At 37.3% G+C, this 18359-nt stretch overlaps 2 protein-coding genes across 2 annotated transcripts; both read right to left on the reverse strand.

Moving 5' to 3' along the window:
* LOC146465513 (low choriolytic enzyme-like) lies at window positions 1–6398 on the reverse strand. Its single transcript, XM_085128843.1, has 8 exons — window positions 6335–6398; window positions 4660–4833; window positions 4405–4528; window positions 3847–3938; window positions 3134–3217; window positions 2133–2275; window positions 1491–1599; window positions 1–401 (listed from the first exon to the last, which is right to left on the reverse strand). The coding sequence occupies exons 1-8, from the start codon at window positions 6396–6398 to the stop codon at window positions 1–3; spliced, it is 1191 nt and encodes a 396-aa protein (XP_084984969.1).
* A 2728-nt stretch (window positions 6399–9126) lies between these two features.
* Window positions 9127–16633, reverse strand: LOC146465514 (zinc metalloproteinase nas-15-like). The gene is made up of 9 exons (XM_085128444.1): window positions 16570–16633; window positions 15294–15467; window positions 15064–15187; window positions 14153–14244; window positions 13431–13514; window positions 12173–12315; window positions 11247–11352; window positions 10510–10655; window positions 9127–9187 (listed from the first exon to the last, which is right to left on the reverse strand). The coding sequence occupies exons 1-8, from the start codon at window positions 16631–16633 to the stop codon at window positions 10549–10551; spliced, it is 894 nt and encodes a 297-aa protein (XP_084984570.1). The 3' UTR covers window positions 9127–9187; window positions 10510–10548.
* Between the last annotated feature and the right edge of the window lie 1726 nt (window positions 16634–18359).

Below are 18359 nucleotides of genomic sequence, written 5' to 3' on the forward strand. Positions count from 1 at the left end.
CTAAAACTGAAACTGCAGCTTGAATTTGCAATACAAATCAATGCTACTCTTAGCTGCCTCGATGTTGTATTTGCTACCGCGATGAATTCGGCTCAAATACTTGCCATTATCTGCCTTCAGAACGATGGTGCCATCATCCTGATTGTAGAGTTGAAACGTGGAGAAGACATCTGGACTCGATTTGGCAGCCTCGATGTAATGAATAGAACCACGGTGGATTCTAGAGAGATATTTTCCGTTGTTTGCCATCAGTAAAATCTTTCCACCAGCACAGTCTTTGGCAAGGAACATTGTTGCGGGATCCTGGGCCGACTTTATCGCCTCAATATTATTTCGGTAGCGGTAGTAGATACGGCTGAGATACTTGCCATTGTCAGCCTTCAAAGTCACATAAGCGGGGTCTGAAGAGATATAAGATTTAGTGATCCTTTAAGTTTGTTTTGAACTTTCCAACAGCTGTTTACATATATTCAAATTCAAACCAAATTGTATTTAGATCGCGCTCATTACATAAGCCATTCGTTGTAAACTGAAGAAAGCAATATGAGCAAACTTCGAAGGACAGAGTTCAAAGATCGCCCATTGCTCTAAAAATTTTGGCTTCCTCACACGAGGCCAAATGAAATATTTTTCATGTATCGAAAGACGATAGAATTCTTTTAGATTTTACCATTTTAAAATGGAAATAAAAATTAGGCTTTTTGCTGTCATTTTGTTGACCTCCTGACAATGACTACGCCGGATGACAAAAAGAATTTTCGCTTTAATGCAACAACATATTTAGTGATAGTTATCTGCAGAAATTCTGTAATATTTCAATGTTATGTTTTTATATACAGTGGTTTTTGTAACGTTAACTTGATGGTCACCATATCGCAGTGCCGTCGGAAGTCTTCAAAGTGGTAATATCACCCGGCAAATTTAGTAATTTCATAATTTAACTTGATACATATCGTATTAATGTACAAATGGATAGAATGAAGCTTTTTTTAAACAACTTATTTTTATTTCTGGAGGGAAGGTGGGGTATTGGGGAGGAGAGGTACTGGGAAGCTTTAAGAGGAGGACCAGCTTTAAGAGGAAAATGCAAGACCTGTTATTCTATATTTCAATAAAAGAGGATGATTATGTTGGCATTCCTACTCTCTGAGTTTTCAAAACTGAAAGTTACAACATAATCGTAATTAAGTCAATCTATTTAGAGTATAGCAATTTATATTTCTTTTCTTCATATGTTCACTTATTTTCTTTTCTTTCTTTTTTTCAATGTTTGTATGGCTCACTGACAAATTGTGATATAGATTTCTGTAAACTGTAATGTAAATTAGTCTTCTTACTACCCGCCTAGATTAGCTCTAGCTACTTGCGGGTTGGTGTTGTCTTTGTGTTTTATGTTAAACATTTTTGAATAAACTTGAACTTGAACTTGAACTTGAACCTTGGGGTGAGGCATATTAGGCGATGACAACATGGCTATACATTATAATTACCTCCTCCATTTCCACCACCACACTCCCTTTCCGAGCACTGAGCCATATATAAAAGATTCATCTGCCTTGCGTCTATTGCGCTAATTCCCTTCCTCTGACCCAATGTGGCCTGCAAGCCCCAGTAAAAACAAAGAAAATTAGTTCTTTTGATTGCTAAAGAGTAACGTCGTGAAAAAAAGTCCCTAAAATTCATAAAATTATTCACCCAAAAAATCACATATATTACTGAACGATCCCTTTTTGGGTAGTTTCCTGTATTATTGTGGATGATGATGATGATGATGATGATGATGATGATGATGATTTAATATTTCCAAAATGCTCTCCATAACCACGTTGTCAATATCAGGTATTCATTCCATCGACATATGGTTGTATAAAAAATGACAACATAGATGAGGATAGACGATCACAATAATAATAAGCATGGTGATGTGACGTTGAGGATTAAAATGGGCAATAACTGACAGTGGTGATTGATGTGTATGAATCGTGCGTGTATGTCGTATATCTCATAAAGATTTGCATACAGTTGGTTGAATTGGTACCATTTAACATTTTGATTGTATTCCCTGAGCTTTTCTAAGCAATAGGAAATTTCTAATAAAAAATCTTAAAAGCTTGCAGTTTCCAGTAGCATACCCCTGGTTTCTTAGAAACGATCGTTGGTCTTCCATTTTTGCTGAAAGCTCTTCCACTATAATGCATCACGCTTCCGTAGTCGTACGGTGTTCCGAGTGAGTCAATAGTTTGTCTGCCGTACTTGTTAAAGTTGTGCTTATTTTCTGAAAAAAATATTATTGCTGTTGTAAATGTTACGGGTATTTTGATCTCTTTGGAGAAAGAAGTACAACTATTTCACACAGTTACAAATCAATTCCAGAAAATCGAGAGAAAGAGATCAATTGAAGGGGCAACTCATGATCTGTTCTAGTGCATTTCGAAAACAAATACGATGCCTTGAAAAAATAACCTAACATTGTGATCCAGTTCATCTGTGGCCATAAAAACTCATCAACCATTTCAGTGCCCTGAGAGATATTCTTATAACCTTCCAAAGTTCGTGTACTCCATCTCGGTACAGAATTCTTTAATCTGTTTTTCTAGGCTAAATATTTTCAGGATAGTCTTGTTTCAAACAATATTTTTTTTTTTACTGTTGACCGATCCTACACATGAAGTAAGCTAACTAACTCAATACAATTTCTAGTTCCAGAAGGATCACTCGGGGAACAGCAAAAGACTATTTTATGTCACCTCAAGAGTGAAATCAGAAAGATCCCTATAAGTATTTCTTGACTTTTTTGTTGTTGTTTTTGCCTTCACGCTTTCTGGATGTAGGTTGATTGCGCAGCCGTCTTCCATCTCATCTCCAACGTACGCTCCTGGGATGCTTTGCTTCTGATTATTTTTCTTTATATAAGCATTAAACATTTTAAAACTACCACGTCAATCAGCTATAGAGTATAATGGAATTTTTTGCAGAAATTTTTATTGCATGCATTATCTTATTTTCAATCAAGCAATTTCTTCTTTGTAATCTTTCACATTTGCGGAACGTTAATCTCTCAAACATTTGTTTAAAATTTTGGCTGTTTACCGTTGTGATAAAAGCCGTCAAAAGCATTTCTTGCTTTACTTACGTTCAATAATATTTTCCCACATGATTGTGACGTAATCATCCCTGTCTGGACGAGACTGCTCATGCCAGAATCCCAAAGCGTGACCTGAAAGAGTTACATGGATAAGGGGTTTAGTTTCTAAAGAAACTGTGGTGCTGCGTCGGTTGGGAATAAAAACGAATGTTTGGTTTTATCCACAGAGTTAATAGGGTAATTTGGCCACTGTAAACAGATTCGAGTGCTGACGTTTCGACCGTTGACCCTTCATCCTGAACAATATAATTGGACTGTGGAGAACGACTTAGAAGAGAACACTCTGGATAGCAATTACTGCTTGGTGTTATTACACCATAGCTAAGAAATACTACATGAGTTAATATTCGTAACGGGATGGTCTTGAAATCCTAAGTGACCATCAATTCATATATTGTTCAAAAACTGGTATGTGGAAAGAAGCAAGACCTATATCACTATATGACGTAAATTGGTCGGGTGAAAGCTTCCTGGTCCTTTCCCTAGATGTGGATAAATCTCAATGGAAAAAAAGGCATGTAAATAAATTTCGTATCATGGAAACACTTCCTTAAACTACCTTTAGCAAAAGTCACAATGACCTCTACTACCAAAAAGAGGCGTTTTTGTTTCAATGGTTACAACAAAGGATTTCAGTCTAAAATACACTTCAACGTTGAACACACAACTCCCAGGAACATAACTCAAGGATTAGTACTCACCAATTTCATGAGCAACAATCCCCTTGGTCCAGCACCCACGCGCGAGTTTGATATTTTGACGACCACCAGTTCTTCCCACATAAGATGAACAACTAAGAAAATTAAAGCAAAACTGGCAGTTATTTAGTTTATTTAACCTTAATTCACCAAGCGGCAATTTAAAGCTGACAGCATCCTTCAAGAAGCTTCAAGAGTTCGCCATTTGGGGCCGGGCTCAAGGGCTTAGTAGCAACCTTGAAAACAATATGTTTTCATTTGCTGTTTACCAGGTTGCAAAAGGCGATGACTATCGAGCACATAAAGTGGTACTTTGTCATGGAATATGAGGTTGAAATTGCAGAAATAATGAATAAAATAATAAGAAGTCACCTAAAATACCAAAATGGGGCGCATAATTTCGACAATGAAGTAACTCAGCCAGAATATAACAATGTAATATAGGTTCGTTTACTCAACCATGTGCCCCACCCTTCTAATTTCAACAGCAGAGAATTCAGCTGTTTTTCAGTAAATTCCTCTAAGTGACCTATATGGAGCATAAACTTAAAGGTCACTCACCCAGATCCAAGTACAAAGTAAGCATAAGCTCTTTCATATGTTCGTCTCTTGAAGCGAATACAAGTTTTGCTTGTCCATTCCTCCATTCCTGCTTTAATGGCTGCCATAGCTCGGGAATCACGAGCTAGAAATTACAAAAAACTAAAGTAATTGCCTTGATACGCACGTATTATGAACTTTACCACAGTATGACGACACAGAAATTTAATAGCTTCGTTCCCTAAATAAAGAATTACATGGTATATGTGAGCTTACAAAGACTGGAATCGATGAGGTAAGCCATCACACCGCCTGGCCACTGCCTATTTTTAGCTGAGCCTCTTCCAAGTGGATTATCTACATCCAATCCCAGTTCGGCCGCCATTTTTTGATCAGCGGTTAGGATCATATCGCCTTCATACAAGTCGGGATCATCTACTCCTTCATTCTCTGAAAAACAAGAAAACTGTGACACACTGCTGTTTACTCTTTTCCAAGCGACCATACATTGACCCAAGCCAGGCAGATAAAAAAGAGGAAAGCAAGAAAAGTGTTGCTGCTTATCATTTCCCAACCGACCTTATAAAGAGGTCCTGACAGTGATCCAGGGGAAGCAAAATTTAAAGGTTAATAAGGACACTAGTACATTGATTTCGTGATGTTTTTACTTTGTAGGGAACATATGCTTCAAATTGAATTTATTTCAACGCCACCTAAAATATTTCTGAGGCATGCATATCACCCAAACGTGTTTCAATCTGCCGAAAAAATTAGAGATTTTATAATGATAGTGAAGTTTTTGCAGAGCAACTGTATAATCCTGGCTAGTTGTTCAAAGATTGGGGTATATGTTATCCGCTGGATAGTGATTCATTCAGTGGATAGAGTTATCCACTCTTTAAACAAACGGGGCCAGGCCTATGATAAAATGTACATTTAATTACTGTAGAAATATCTTGGGACTTCTATTGACTGTTTTCCAGTTCGAATTAGGCTTAATAAATGGTTAATGTTTGTTGAGGGAGGATCAAATGACCTGAGTACCCGAATAAAAGGTAGAGAATTTACAATGTTACCGTTTTTCATGAAGACAACTTTCATATATAGAACTTTCCAGACAATCGTTTGAAAAAGATGTTATAGTTGAAATTGTTAAAAACAATACGACTCTTTTTAATTTTTCAGACTTGCTTTGATGGTACATCCGTCATCGTCAGTGTAACAGTTAAGATAGCAAGTGTTGGTTACATAATACTACGATAACAAGTATTCGCACATAATATTACGATGCACACAATCAAAAAAAAAGTTCAACGGGAAAATAGAGTGCGCGTGCACCTGACCTTAAACGACCGAAGGTCGAGGTGCCCACAAGGAAAGTGTCAAATTAATGTGTTTGACCTGTTGGCACAAGTCGGGCTTTTCCCATTTTTTGTTCATAGATTCCTTAAGCTTTACTTAGTAGTCACAGAGTCTAAAACTGTGAAAGAGTCTGCTGAACAAGAGATGCGACAAGACTCTGATCTCTGTAAATGTCTAGAGACGTGTGAAGATCTGTCTGACCATAAGTGCATTATTGCTGTCTCGCCCTTTTGGATATTAGAGTTAAGGTAATTTTCGCATTAAATGTGTACCAAACAAAATCACAGCCCTCGAAACTTTGAATTAAAGATATATTTTTTTCTCACCGAACAAATAGTGTCGATCGAAATCTCCTTAGAGAGCTTTGTTTTTCTTAACTGAACACTGAGTTTGAAATTCTCTAGCTCAGTAATTTTCAACTCGATTTGGCCTTAGGTTACACAACCTTAGTTATGTTCATCAGGTTTAGAAAGGACAAAGAGAAACGTACAAGTGTTTCAAATTCGTATTATTCAATCGTACTAAAGCTCAGCTACTTAGAACGAGGTCCTTTTTTACAATGGCTAAAAAGGGTTCAATAAATACTCACCATCAGGATTTTCCGATGCTACGAACACTGCTCCAATCATTAAAAGAATACCAAACCACTTCATGTTGCTTTCTTGCTGGTTAAGCAATGTGGAAACCTTTAAAAATGGCAAGCATTATATTGAAGAGTTTGTTATCTCACCGAAACATCTGAATCAGCAACACTGTGGAAGACAAATTAGTTTATTTATTTTTGCTGAAAGAGGAGTTAGACAGCTTTAATGCAGAAGTCAACAAGTATTCTCTTATGTACGTGTGAAAGTAGCACTCAAAATGCGTTATTTGGAGGTTGCTATACCAGAAAGGGGAGCCTCTATGAAGTTTTGCAGCATAGCGATACGAATTTGACGCCTTCTGTTGTAGATAATGGAGGTAAAGACAAGGCAGTTAAGTGTGAATAGTGCTTGGCTTAAAGAGGGGCGCTCTAGTTCCAGTTTTTGGAAATACTGTGCCGCTTATATCAAGTGTTGTAACATTACCATAAGAATGTACCACCTGCTACAGCTGAAAGGAGGTTCAGAATAACAAATAAAAACTGGGTGAAACAAAACCAGCGAACATAGAAAGAACATCATGAATAAGAGGCCCACCAAAGTAGAGAATAAGTCCAAATTCCTTTATCATCATCATCATCATCATAATAAGAATAATAATAATAATAACAATAATAATAATAGCGGAGCTCCGAGCGCCGAAGGTGGAGCCCCATGGATAAGAAAATATGGTAATACATAGACGCCAAAAATTTTGGTTTTGGTTATGACGTCACTGTCTGTCCGAGTGTACGCAGCAGTATAGGACAACCAATGCGAATGGAGCATTCAAGTTTGTGAGGCTGTGCTGTCGCGAGTGCCGCCCGCGTTTGTTTGGCAGGAAGTTGCATCGCCATCAGACAGAGATTTTGAAGACAACAGAAAACAAATTTATGTGATATACCACGTTTATCACATAGTTTCATGGCGGTTTATAATTCTTCTGTAGGGTGACATCGGACGTCGGCAGGAAAAGGCGCTTAGGCCCTTATCGATTATGCTAGCATAATTTTTGGCATAATTGAAAAAAAGCGAGCATGATTTTTTGCACTTATTTTAAAAGTAGCACTGCTAGCATAATCGGCATACTTTTTTAAGGGAACATTACCAGAGTCATGACATGCTTGGCCGTAAGATTGATTATTTTCAAGTTCTGTCCATGGTTCAGTCTATTTCTATCTGCCTGGGGGAGGGGGAAGAAGTTTACCGCAATACTGCGTAATCCGTTGTCTAGAGGACTGGGTACGTCGGAAGTGAAGATTGCGTCGGTCCCAGTTCTCTCTTTTACTGACAGCAAAATGGCCATTGTGCAACTTACTGCTACGAGAAGAAAAAAGGGCTCCCTAATCATGATAGGCCAGAACCCGCTCCCCCCCCCCCCCCCTCACCACCCCAATACAGATTAGATAGACCACCATTATTAGGAGCAAGTGTTGTGAGACAAAAAATCTATGGTTTATCGTCCGTATTCGAGAAAAATGGAAAGTCTAACCGTTCGAAGATGTCATTACAAAGGTACCACGTTCTCCTGAAAAGACCCTGACTGTTAATTCTGCCGGGGTTTGAATTTAGGACCTAACCGGTAGGCAACAGAACGTTGCCGAACATTCAGCTTTTAAAAGTTTTTATGAGATCAATTTTATTTTTCTAGATCAGGTTCAAAATAGTTTTAATTAAAACAAGTACTTTACTTCATTACTTTATTAGATCAGCAATACTTGGATGGGAAATTTCCACAACATTTATCTAGAGAAAAGTATTTTTCCTATTCACATCAAATCAGCTCATGCTACCAACTCACACGGTGTCAACAACTTTTGTAGTCACCATGTCCATGATGAAAGATGGGCCGCATAAAGTACCGCGCAATTATTACAAACTAGTATACGTGGGTCATTTTTTTATGATTATTCACGGAACGAGATGGAAGCGATTGACACTAACTTCGTAGTTTTCAAGAATTTTAAAGAGCTATGTGACCTTTAGTGTTGATTAGAAGACCCCGAAGACATTACACAGTGAACCCGAGAAATTCAAAATGGTTCACTTGTGCTTCAAACATCTCTAGTAGCTTTTGTCTATGGTTTATTACCCCTTGCGATACCCTGTTGATATCTCCCTCTTGATGGTCTAGCGTGAGTAATCCGTAGAAAAAGGGCTCCATGAGCATGCGCATTCATCTTCCGGTAAGGTTTTACACGCCCATAATGAGATTCCTGTTCAAACTCTTGCATTCTTCCTCAACCATTTTTCATGTAAAGCCTAAGGAGGCTATGTATATCAACTTAGAAAACGTCAGTCTCGCTCAAAAGAAACATCTTGTTGATCTACCGATCTTTCGCGAGCAAAGTTTATAGTTTTCTTTGGTTTCGTTTGGCTTATTATGTATTTCACAAGTTGTATAGCAATAAATTTTTAGTCCGGCCTTGGAGACGAAGGATGTCGATACACTTAACGAAACATATCTACAGAACTTAGAATTTTATTTTTTATTGTTTCTGAAAATTTTTGTTTCAGTTAAAAAAAAAAGGTTTCAAGAGATATTTAGTTCCGTATTGGGTCGATAGTGCATAAATAGCTGCGGCAAAAGCTTGTAATTTGAGGGATTTTTTTCGCACTAGTTAATTTTCCAACTCAAATCCAAGCCCAGTTATTTTAACAAGTGTTATTATTATTATTAATATTATTATTATTATTATTATTATTATTATTTTATTATTATTATTAATAACAAAGACGCTGATTGATTTGAGTTTAATTTCTTTATTCTTCACTCGATATAAGAAAATTCCCCCAAATTATGTTTTCCAGATACAAGAGACCTGCAAAAAAAGAAAGAAGAAATACGTTCATGTTTTCAAAATGAACAACAACTAACTACTACCGGTTAGGCCAAACTCTTCAGCTTCAAAGCTCGTGCTTTCTTGGAAAGACAACCCTATACGTTAGAGTTAATTTTTCCTTTTTAAAACACTTCAAACCCTGATTTCCCGCAATACCAGCTACCAATTTGTAATTCGAAGTATTTCTTCTAAAATGTTTTAGTTTTCTTTGAATCCTCGATTTTATTTGCCCTGCCTGATACGCGGAGGTGATGACATCTACCATGAAACTACAGATCGATATCGTTTCAGTAATTCTCGTTATTTGTTAGGTGTTGTTTTGACCAGGTCAGATTCATTTTCCATTCACACTGCGAGTATCAGTGGGAAAATTCTTGAATTAAAATTACTTCCACTCAGGTTGTCGAGATGTCTTACACACTATCCTACAAGCCGCACTCAAATTCGTTTGCTTTTCAATCTTCTGAGTTGTTTTCACCCGATTAATGACCAGTTTTCTTAGTTGGTACGCGCGATGTGATTGGTCAATTTTGCGGGGCATATTTCACTGGACGGCCCGCAAAAATTCAACTACTTTCCTTTCCCGCGCGCCCGTTTAAACCTCAGAGATAAAATAAATATCTTACTACCATCGTTTTCCGGACCGTACTGTAACTTACGGATCCTCGTTTTCTCCTGGTTGATTTATGGCCCCCGCGTTTGGGCCAAATTCAACCGGGAAAAAACTCGGTCCGTAACTTACAGTACGGACATCGAATTCGGTTAGTAAGAGGTATGCATTTCACTACCATTGAATATCATTAAAGCCCCAGATAATTATAACTGCTAGCACTATTCAACATAAATCAGCCCCTTACCACATGACCACATCGTAGAGCATTTGTCTGCCAAAGTTGGAGGACTAACCAGTGAACCAAATTTTAATTCAATCGATAACTCTGGCGAATTAGTTTTGGGGCAACCGAAGTACGGTAAAAGTTCTATTAAGTTCCCTATAAAGACCTCCCCGTCACTCCGTCTAAGAAGACTCCCGGATTAGGGGTTAAATTTCTGGAATAAAAATAACTGTGGTGCTGCGTCAAAAGAGTTGATAACTTAAGGTAAATTGGCTACCGTACCGTATACATAATGTAAATTGGCTACCGTACCGTATAAATTATGCATTCCTGCAATGCCGCATGGTGTCTACGAATCCTTGTAGCGTAGTTTGATGCGAGTACTACTTTACGGTTACCACTATTCACTTTCGTATTCACGAGTTGGCTCACATGAGCCTTTAATTCTTTATGGTAATGTCTTACCCTTGATTAAACATTTGCCTCATGGTCCAGTTGGACTGTTCAACAAAGTTTGCAAGACTTCTTGCAGTTTGCCTTTACGTATGAGTGGTAACTGCAGTATTTTAGCCAATAAGGGCAATTCTTGTTCTTGTCTACACAGCTGCTCCCTAAAATAGCAAAAAGCAATTATTCCTTGTAAACTAAACAAGGCATTATGAGAAAACTTCAAAAAGCAGACTTAAAAAAAAACAAACATTATTTTAAAGAAGTTGTCACGCTTGGCCAAATGAAATATTTTTCATGTCTCCATAGTCGATAGTATTCTTTTAGATCTTTTAAAAAGCGAATATCAATCCGACTTTTTGCTGTTATTTTGTTGACATGTTTATGATAACTACGAGGGATGGCGACAATAATTTTCGATTTAATGCAACATCATATTTAATGAAAATTATCAGCAGAAATTATATGATATTTCTATTTTACGTTTTTATTGTACAATGGTTTTTGTAACTTTAATTTAAAGGGCCACCATATCACATGGCTTTTGGAAGTCTTTAAAAAGGTAATATCAACTAGTAAATTTATTAATTTTGTACTCAAATGGCTTAATATCGTATTATTGTTCAAATTGATCGAATAAAGCTTTAAATACGTTTTTTTTTTCTGGAGGAAGGGTAGGGTATTAGGGAGGGTGAAGTGAACACCGGGGTGAGGCATATCGCGCGATGACAACTTTTCCTATACTTTATAATTACCTCCTCCATTTCCTCCACTCCCTCCCCCTGAGCACTGAGCTTTGTATAGAAGATCCATCTGCTTTGCATCAATTGGACTAATACCCTTTCTCTGACCCAAAGTGGCCTGCAGGCGAAAATATTTAAGTTACAAAGAAAATGAGTTTGGTTTTTTCCAAACGAGTAACGATTTTATTTCGTCAGAAAAACATGTATAACATTCATAAAGTTATTTATCCAAGATATTCACATCTGTATTACTTATCGAACCTCTAAATCACTGTATATAAGTATCAATTTATATAGCACAGAGCACTAATTGGGGAAACTCTCCAGATGGAATTGGAATTTAGAAAAGCTGGTTTTGGAGGAGAGGGGAAAACCGGAGTACCGGGAGAAATACCTCGCGAAAAAACTCAACCCACATATGATGCCGAGTCCAGGAATCGAACTCGAGCCACATTTGTGGAAAGCAAGTGATCGCAACACTGCGCCAGCCCTGCTCCTGCTCCCTCTCCTTCTTTTGGTTGTTTGTTATTGATAATGATGCTGATGTTGTTGTTGTTGTTGTTGTTGTTGTTGTTGTTGTTGTTTAATTATTCCAAAATCCTCACCATAACCACGTTATCAACGTCATGCGTTAATGCCACTAACATGATTGTATAAAAGAAGACAATATAGATAAGTTTAGACAATGACAGTAATCGTAAGCATGGTGACTGTGACAGTTACAATGGCGATTGATTTGATAATGGTGATTGATGTGTAAGTATTGCGCGAGTATGTCGTATATCTCATGAAGATTAGCATACAATTGACAGAAAATACCGTTTATCGTCAGTCATTATTAGTTGGTATGCTCTGAGCTGTTCCGGGGCTTAGGGCTTTTAATATATAGGAAATTTCCAATAAAAACAATTTAAAAAATGCTGTTTACAATAGCATACCCCTGGTTTCTTGGAAACGATCGTTGGTTGTCCATTTTTGGTGAAAGCTCTTCCACCATAATGCATCACGCTTCCGTAGTCGTACGGCGTTCCGAGTGAGTCAATAGTTTCTCTGCCGTACTTGTTAAAGTTGTGCTTGTTCGCTGAAAAAAAAAATATTGCTGATATAAATGTTACGGGAATTTTGACCTCTTTGGAGAAAGAGGTACAACCATTTCTTTACCTAGTTTCAAACTAATTCTAGAATATCGAGAGAAAGAGATCAACTGAGTTCTTGAAAGGAACAACTCATGATCTGTTCTAGCGCATTTTGGAAACGAAAATGCAAGAACTTAAGAAAAATAACCTAACATTCCGATCCAGGCCATCTGTGGCCAAAAAAACTCATCGACAGTTTAAGTTAACTGAGATGATAATGTAGAACAAAACTGGAACATTATTTTTAGGTTTCTGTTAATAGAAGACCCTTTACGGGTTTTTCAAAGGTCACCAAATCCCTATGACAATCCCCCTTTAATTTTAGCAAATTCATAAATCAGAAAAAATATATATATAAGGGAAGTATTATTTCTTGTGATAGTAAATTAGGGTAAATAAATAATGCTGGGAAACATTTGAGAAATATTTTATGAGTTTTCATTCAATTTGTTTTTGTAGGCTAAGTATTTTCCCGAAAGGATAGTATTGCTTCAAAGTAGAATTGTTTTAATGTATACCGATCCTACACATGAAGTACGTCAACTAGTTCACTACAATTATTATTTCAAGGAGGATAAAGGGAAAACAAGAGAATATGTTGTGCACCTAGAGAGTGAAATCAGAAAGTCTACGAAGTATTTTTTCTTTCCTTTTTTTTTTCCTCTTTCTATTTCTTTATTTATTTAGTTTTTTTGTTTTTTGTTTTGTTCTTGTTTCTGTTTTCTTTTCAATAAAACAATAATTCCACTTGCGCTTGTTGGATATCTCCAACACACGCTCCCAGGATGTTTTGCTTGTGATTATTTTCCTCGATATAAATATTACACACTTCGTAAAACGACTACAAAGTATCATAAGAATGGACACAAATTACCAGAACAATGGATTAAATGAAATTCTTTTGCAGAAGTTTCATCGCCACCATTTTCACTCAAGTAATTTCTTCGTTGTAATCTTACACATTTGCAGGACTTCAAACTCCCAAACATTTGCTTTAAATTTTGGCTGTTCACCGTGATGCTAAAAACCGTGAAATATAATTATTGCTATTAATACTTACGCTCCTTAATATTATCCCACATGATTGTGACGTAATTATCCCTGTCTGGACGAGACTGCTCATGCCAGAATCCCAAAGCGTGACCTGAAAGAGTTACATGGATAAGGGGTTTAGTTTCTAAAGAAACTGTGGTGCTGCGTCGGTGGGGAGAAAAAACGAATGTTTGGTTTTATCCACAGAGTTAATAGGGTAATTTGGCCACCGTAAACAGATTCGAGTGCTGACGTTTCGTTGACCCTTCATCCTGAACAATATAATTGGACTGTGGAGAACGACTTAGAAGAGAACACACTGGACAGAAATCACTTCTTGATGTTATTAAACCATAACTAGTAAATACTATATGAGTTTTTATGACCATCCATTTATACATTGTTCAAAAATTGGGATCCCTTCCCTTGATGTGGATGAGTCTCAGTATAAAAAAGGGAGTCATGGCCATGGTAAATCAATTAAGTACGACTGAAACATTTCCTTAAACTATATTTAGCAAAAGTGACATTGACTTCTACCAAAAAGAGGCTGAAGGACACGCAAATTCAAAGCATACCTGAAGACCTTTCGTTTCAATAGTTACAACAAAAGGATTACACTCAGTCTAAAACACACTTCAACGTTAAAAACACAGCTCCCAGGAACACAACTCAAGGATTGACAGCAGAAGGGAAGGCGTTAAAACTACCATTTCAGTTGACAGTAACGTGCATGCCTGTAGTACTCACCAATTTCATGAGCAACAATCCCCTTGTACCAGCACCCACGCGCGAGATTGATATTTTGAACGCGTCCAGTTCTTCCCACATAAGATGAGCAACTAAGAAAAGAAATCCAAGACCAGTAGTTATTTAATTTATTTAACCTTAAGTCACAAAGCGGCAATTTAAGGCTGGCAGCGTCCTTCAAGAAGCTTGAAATAAGAAGTCATCTAAAATACCAAACTGTTACTGTTGATTTCGACATTGAAGTTACTCAGCCAGAATATAGAAAAAGTAATCCTGGTTCTTCCTTTGTATGGTTGGTTTTCCAAATCCTAACAAGTTAACCTCAACCATATCTCCCCCTAATTTCAAAAAACATAGAATTCAATTATTTGTATAAATTATTTACCTTAAAATATACTCTTTATGCCTTTTCCCGCCTTTTTTAGCAATTTTAAAATTGTCCGAGTGGTCCTGGGTCTCGGGAAAGAAGAAATTGAGATAAGGCATACCCCTTTTGGGGCTTGCATCAGTCACATGATCAAAATGATCATACAGCAGTCATTCGTCTCGGTTCACCTTCTGATTAAGACGTGCTTTTGTTCTCCCGCCTCCTCCCCAAGGCCAACCGCTTTCCTCTAATGCTTACTTTAATGTTTTATTTTCTGTGCCCTCACCTTTACTGGGCCAGATTATGGACTATCCGTCACTGATTATTGAAAGTGCACATTTTGAACAAAGGCAGCTATGAGCCTGTGCTCAAAGCCATTTTTGTCCAATCCTGGTAGTCTTGAATCCTTGGCCACTAAACCGAACTCAGGCAAGCCAGTACACATTGCGACCATTAACATTGTATGTGTAAGAATGGAAGGGAAAGGCATAAAGTTATTTCCTCTAAATAATCTATGTGGAGCATAAGTTGACAGGTTACTCACCCAGATCCAAGTTTAAAGTTAGCATAAGCTGTTTCATCTGTTCGTTGTTTGAAGCGAATACAGGTTTTACTTGTCCATTCCCCCATTCCTGCTCTAATGGCTGCCATAGCTCGGGAATCACGAGCTAGAAATAACAAAGAACCAAAGTGAATGCTGTGGTACGCACGTCTTATGAGCTTTCTTTTTCTTTATTCCTTAAACAAAACATCAAATGGCAAATGTAAACTTACAAAGACTGGGGTCGATGACGTAAGCCATCACCCCGCCAGGCCACTGCCTATTTTTAGCTGAGCCTCTTCCAAGTGGATTATCTACATCCAATCCCAGTTCGGCCGCCATTTTTTGTTCAGCAGTTAGGATCATATCGCCTTCATACAAGTCGGAATCATCTACACCTTCATTCTCTGATAAAAAAGAGGAAAACACTGCTGTTTATTATTTCCTAACCGACCTTACATAAACGTCCCAATAGTGATCCAAGCAAGGCCAAATTTGTAGGTTAATGAGGACGCTAGTAAATTCGTGTCTAGTGTTTGTGCTTTTTAGGGTACATATGCTACAAAATAAACTTCTGATGTAAGCATATCACCCGAACGCGTTTCAATCTGCCAAAACAAATTTAGAGATTTTATGATGATGATGATGATGATGATGATGATGATGATGATGATGATTCTACCGAAGCAACCGTGAAATCCGGGACCCATTTGTTCAAAAATTGGATTAAAACCTATCAGTTGGAGTATATCGTATCCGCTTGATAGCGATTTATTCACTGGAACAAACGAACAAACGGTGCCAGGCCTGTAATAAAATGAAAGGAAGAAAGGAAGAAATATCTTGGCTCTTCAATAGACTGTTTTCCAGCTTGAATTAGGGTTAATAAATGTATAATTTTTGTGGTGAGGAGGAAGGGGGGAGGGTAAAACGATCTGAGTACCCGAGAATTCTCCTGCCTTACTTACATCAAGCAGATATCATTATCTCGGAAAAATGTTCATAAAAACCAAAATATCTGAGTCAATGTTATCGCAGCTCTTGGTGACGTAATTTAAAAAAAAAGTTATGGAGTTTTGAAGGCTTATAACTTTGTGCCTGCTTATTGATAGCGACATCTTTCCAGACAAATGTCTGAAAACGATATTAGAGTTAAGACAACTTTCATATTAAATGCGTACCAAACAAAATTATAGCCCTGAACTTTAAATTAATGATGTTTCATCTGTTTGATCAAATAGCTTCGATGGAAATCTTGTTAGAGGGCTTTGCTTTTCCTGCCTCTACTGAGTTTGAAATTCTACCTGCTCAGTAATTATCGACTCTATTTGGCTTTAATTTAAACAGCGTTAGTTATGCTCGTGTTAATTTAGAAAGAACAAATAGAAAAGTACAAGTGCTTCAAATTCTTAGTAGTCAATCTTACTAGATGTAAATTACTAAGAACGAGGTGTTTTTTTTTTTTTTTTTTTTTGTACCTTTGCTAACTAGAGTTCAATAAATACCCACCATCAGGATTTTCCGATGCCACGAGCACTGCTCCAATCATCAAAAGAAGACCCAACCACTTCATGTTGCTTTCTTGCTGGTTAAGCATGTGAAAACCTTTAGGAATGACTAGCATTATATTGAAGAGTTTGTTGGATCACCTAAACAGCTGAATAAGCAACACTGTGGAAGGCAAATTTGTTTATTTATTCTGGCTGAAAGAGAAGTTAGACAGCTTTAATGCAGCAGTCAAGTATTCTTTTATGTAAGTGTGAAAATGGTATTCAAACAAAGCCTTAGAGTTCATCGGTTAATGGAAGGATCAAAATGCGACGTTTAAAGATCACTATACTAGAACGTGGAGCAGAAAGGAAGAAACGTTTTGTAACATCGCGATATGAATTGGACGTTCTTTGTAGGAAAAAATGGAGCTATAGACCAAGTGCTTGGCGTAAAGAGAGGCACTCTAGTTTCCAGTTGTTGGAAAAACGATGCAGCTTATAGCAAGTGTTGTAACATTACCATTAGAATGCTTCACCTGCAACAGCTGACAATAACAAAGAAAAACTATGTGAGAAAAAATCAGCGAACTAAGACTGAAAGGGCGTCCTGAATGAGAGAAATTCAATAGGCCCGCCAAAGTAGAGAATAAGTTGAGGTTTTAAATTATAATTTAAAGATCACTGACTTCGTCTTGATCTGCCAGAAAAATGTTATGTATTATTTACTGCTTAATATTTATTTAAGGTGTCTTCTGTATGTGTCAAACAAAATCACGTTTCTGAAAGCTTTCTCCATGGCACTCATTGACGAAATATGAAAAGGATTTGAACTGAGGTGTTTTTTTGTTTGTACTTTTTAAAAGGTTGTTCAGTTCACTGTAACTCTTTTAAAAATGGAATTAAGTGACCACTCAAAAAGTACTTCAGCAGTTTTAGAAACTACACCAAGTAAAACAACTTATCCAACTTATCCTCGGGGTTTCATTGTGAGGCGATCCAGCTATAGCTATTTTCTTGCGTACAGTCAGTCAACAGCAAACCATACTGGTTGGTTTGGTTAACAGTTCTTCATTACTGGATTTCAGCAACTTTACAGGACAACCCAGTTAACAGAATCCAATGCTAGATCTTCTTTCGTTACTATTGCGGGGTTTTTTGTTTTGTCCCCTTTTTGGGCTAAATGCAAATATTATTGACAATGAACAGATTACCGCATATTCATATTTAGTACCTGGTACAAATAAGAAAAGAAAAAATTTGCACATTTCACCAAAGGATATAAGAGCTACTCTTACCGTAAGTTAAAGTTGATGTTTTATAGTAATGTGTGTGAGAAAGCACGTAACATAGAAGTCATAGCGGTTTTTAGAGTCTATATGCAATTAGTCAGAGGTTGTTATATTTTTTAATTAGATGATGCTGGCTTGTTCGATTCAAGATCTAATTCTTTTACGTTGATTGAGTTTACATTGCCAAGTGAAATATTTCCCATTTAGCAGACATAGATATATGAGCCTCGTGATTTCTGAAAAAAAAAATCTGGCCTTGATGCAAGAGCGACTGCAGACTTAACGTTGAAATATTTTTCAATAACACTGAAAAGAGAGATCCACGCCGTTGGGTTTTTCCAAAAGGAGCTAGCCTTCGAACAATTCCAGAACAAGAAGCTGTTTCCAGCTTATACTCGGGCCATATTTGACTGTGTGGTGCGTAAGCCTACAATCCTTTAGCAGTGATAACCTCCAGCAGCGCTAATTCCCCCAAATAGATAGCCTGCGAGCAAGCTCTCTTGGGGGTGGATCCTCTTTC

Source organism: Pavona decussata, unplaced genomic scaffold (genome assembly GCF_977016875.1).
Source record: "Pavona decussata unplaced genomic scaffold, jaPavDecu1.1 SCAFFOLD_156, whole genome shotgun sequence".
Lineage (NCBI taxonomy): Eukaryota > Metazoa > Cnidaria > Anthozoa > Scleractinia > Agariciidae > Pavona > Pavona decussata.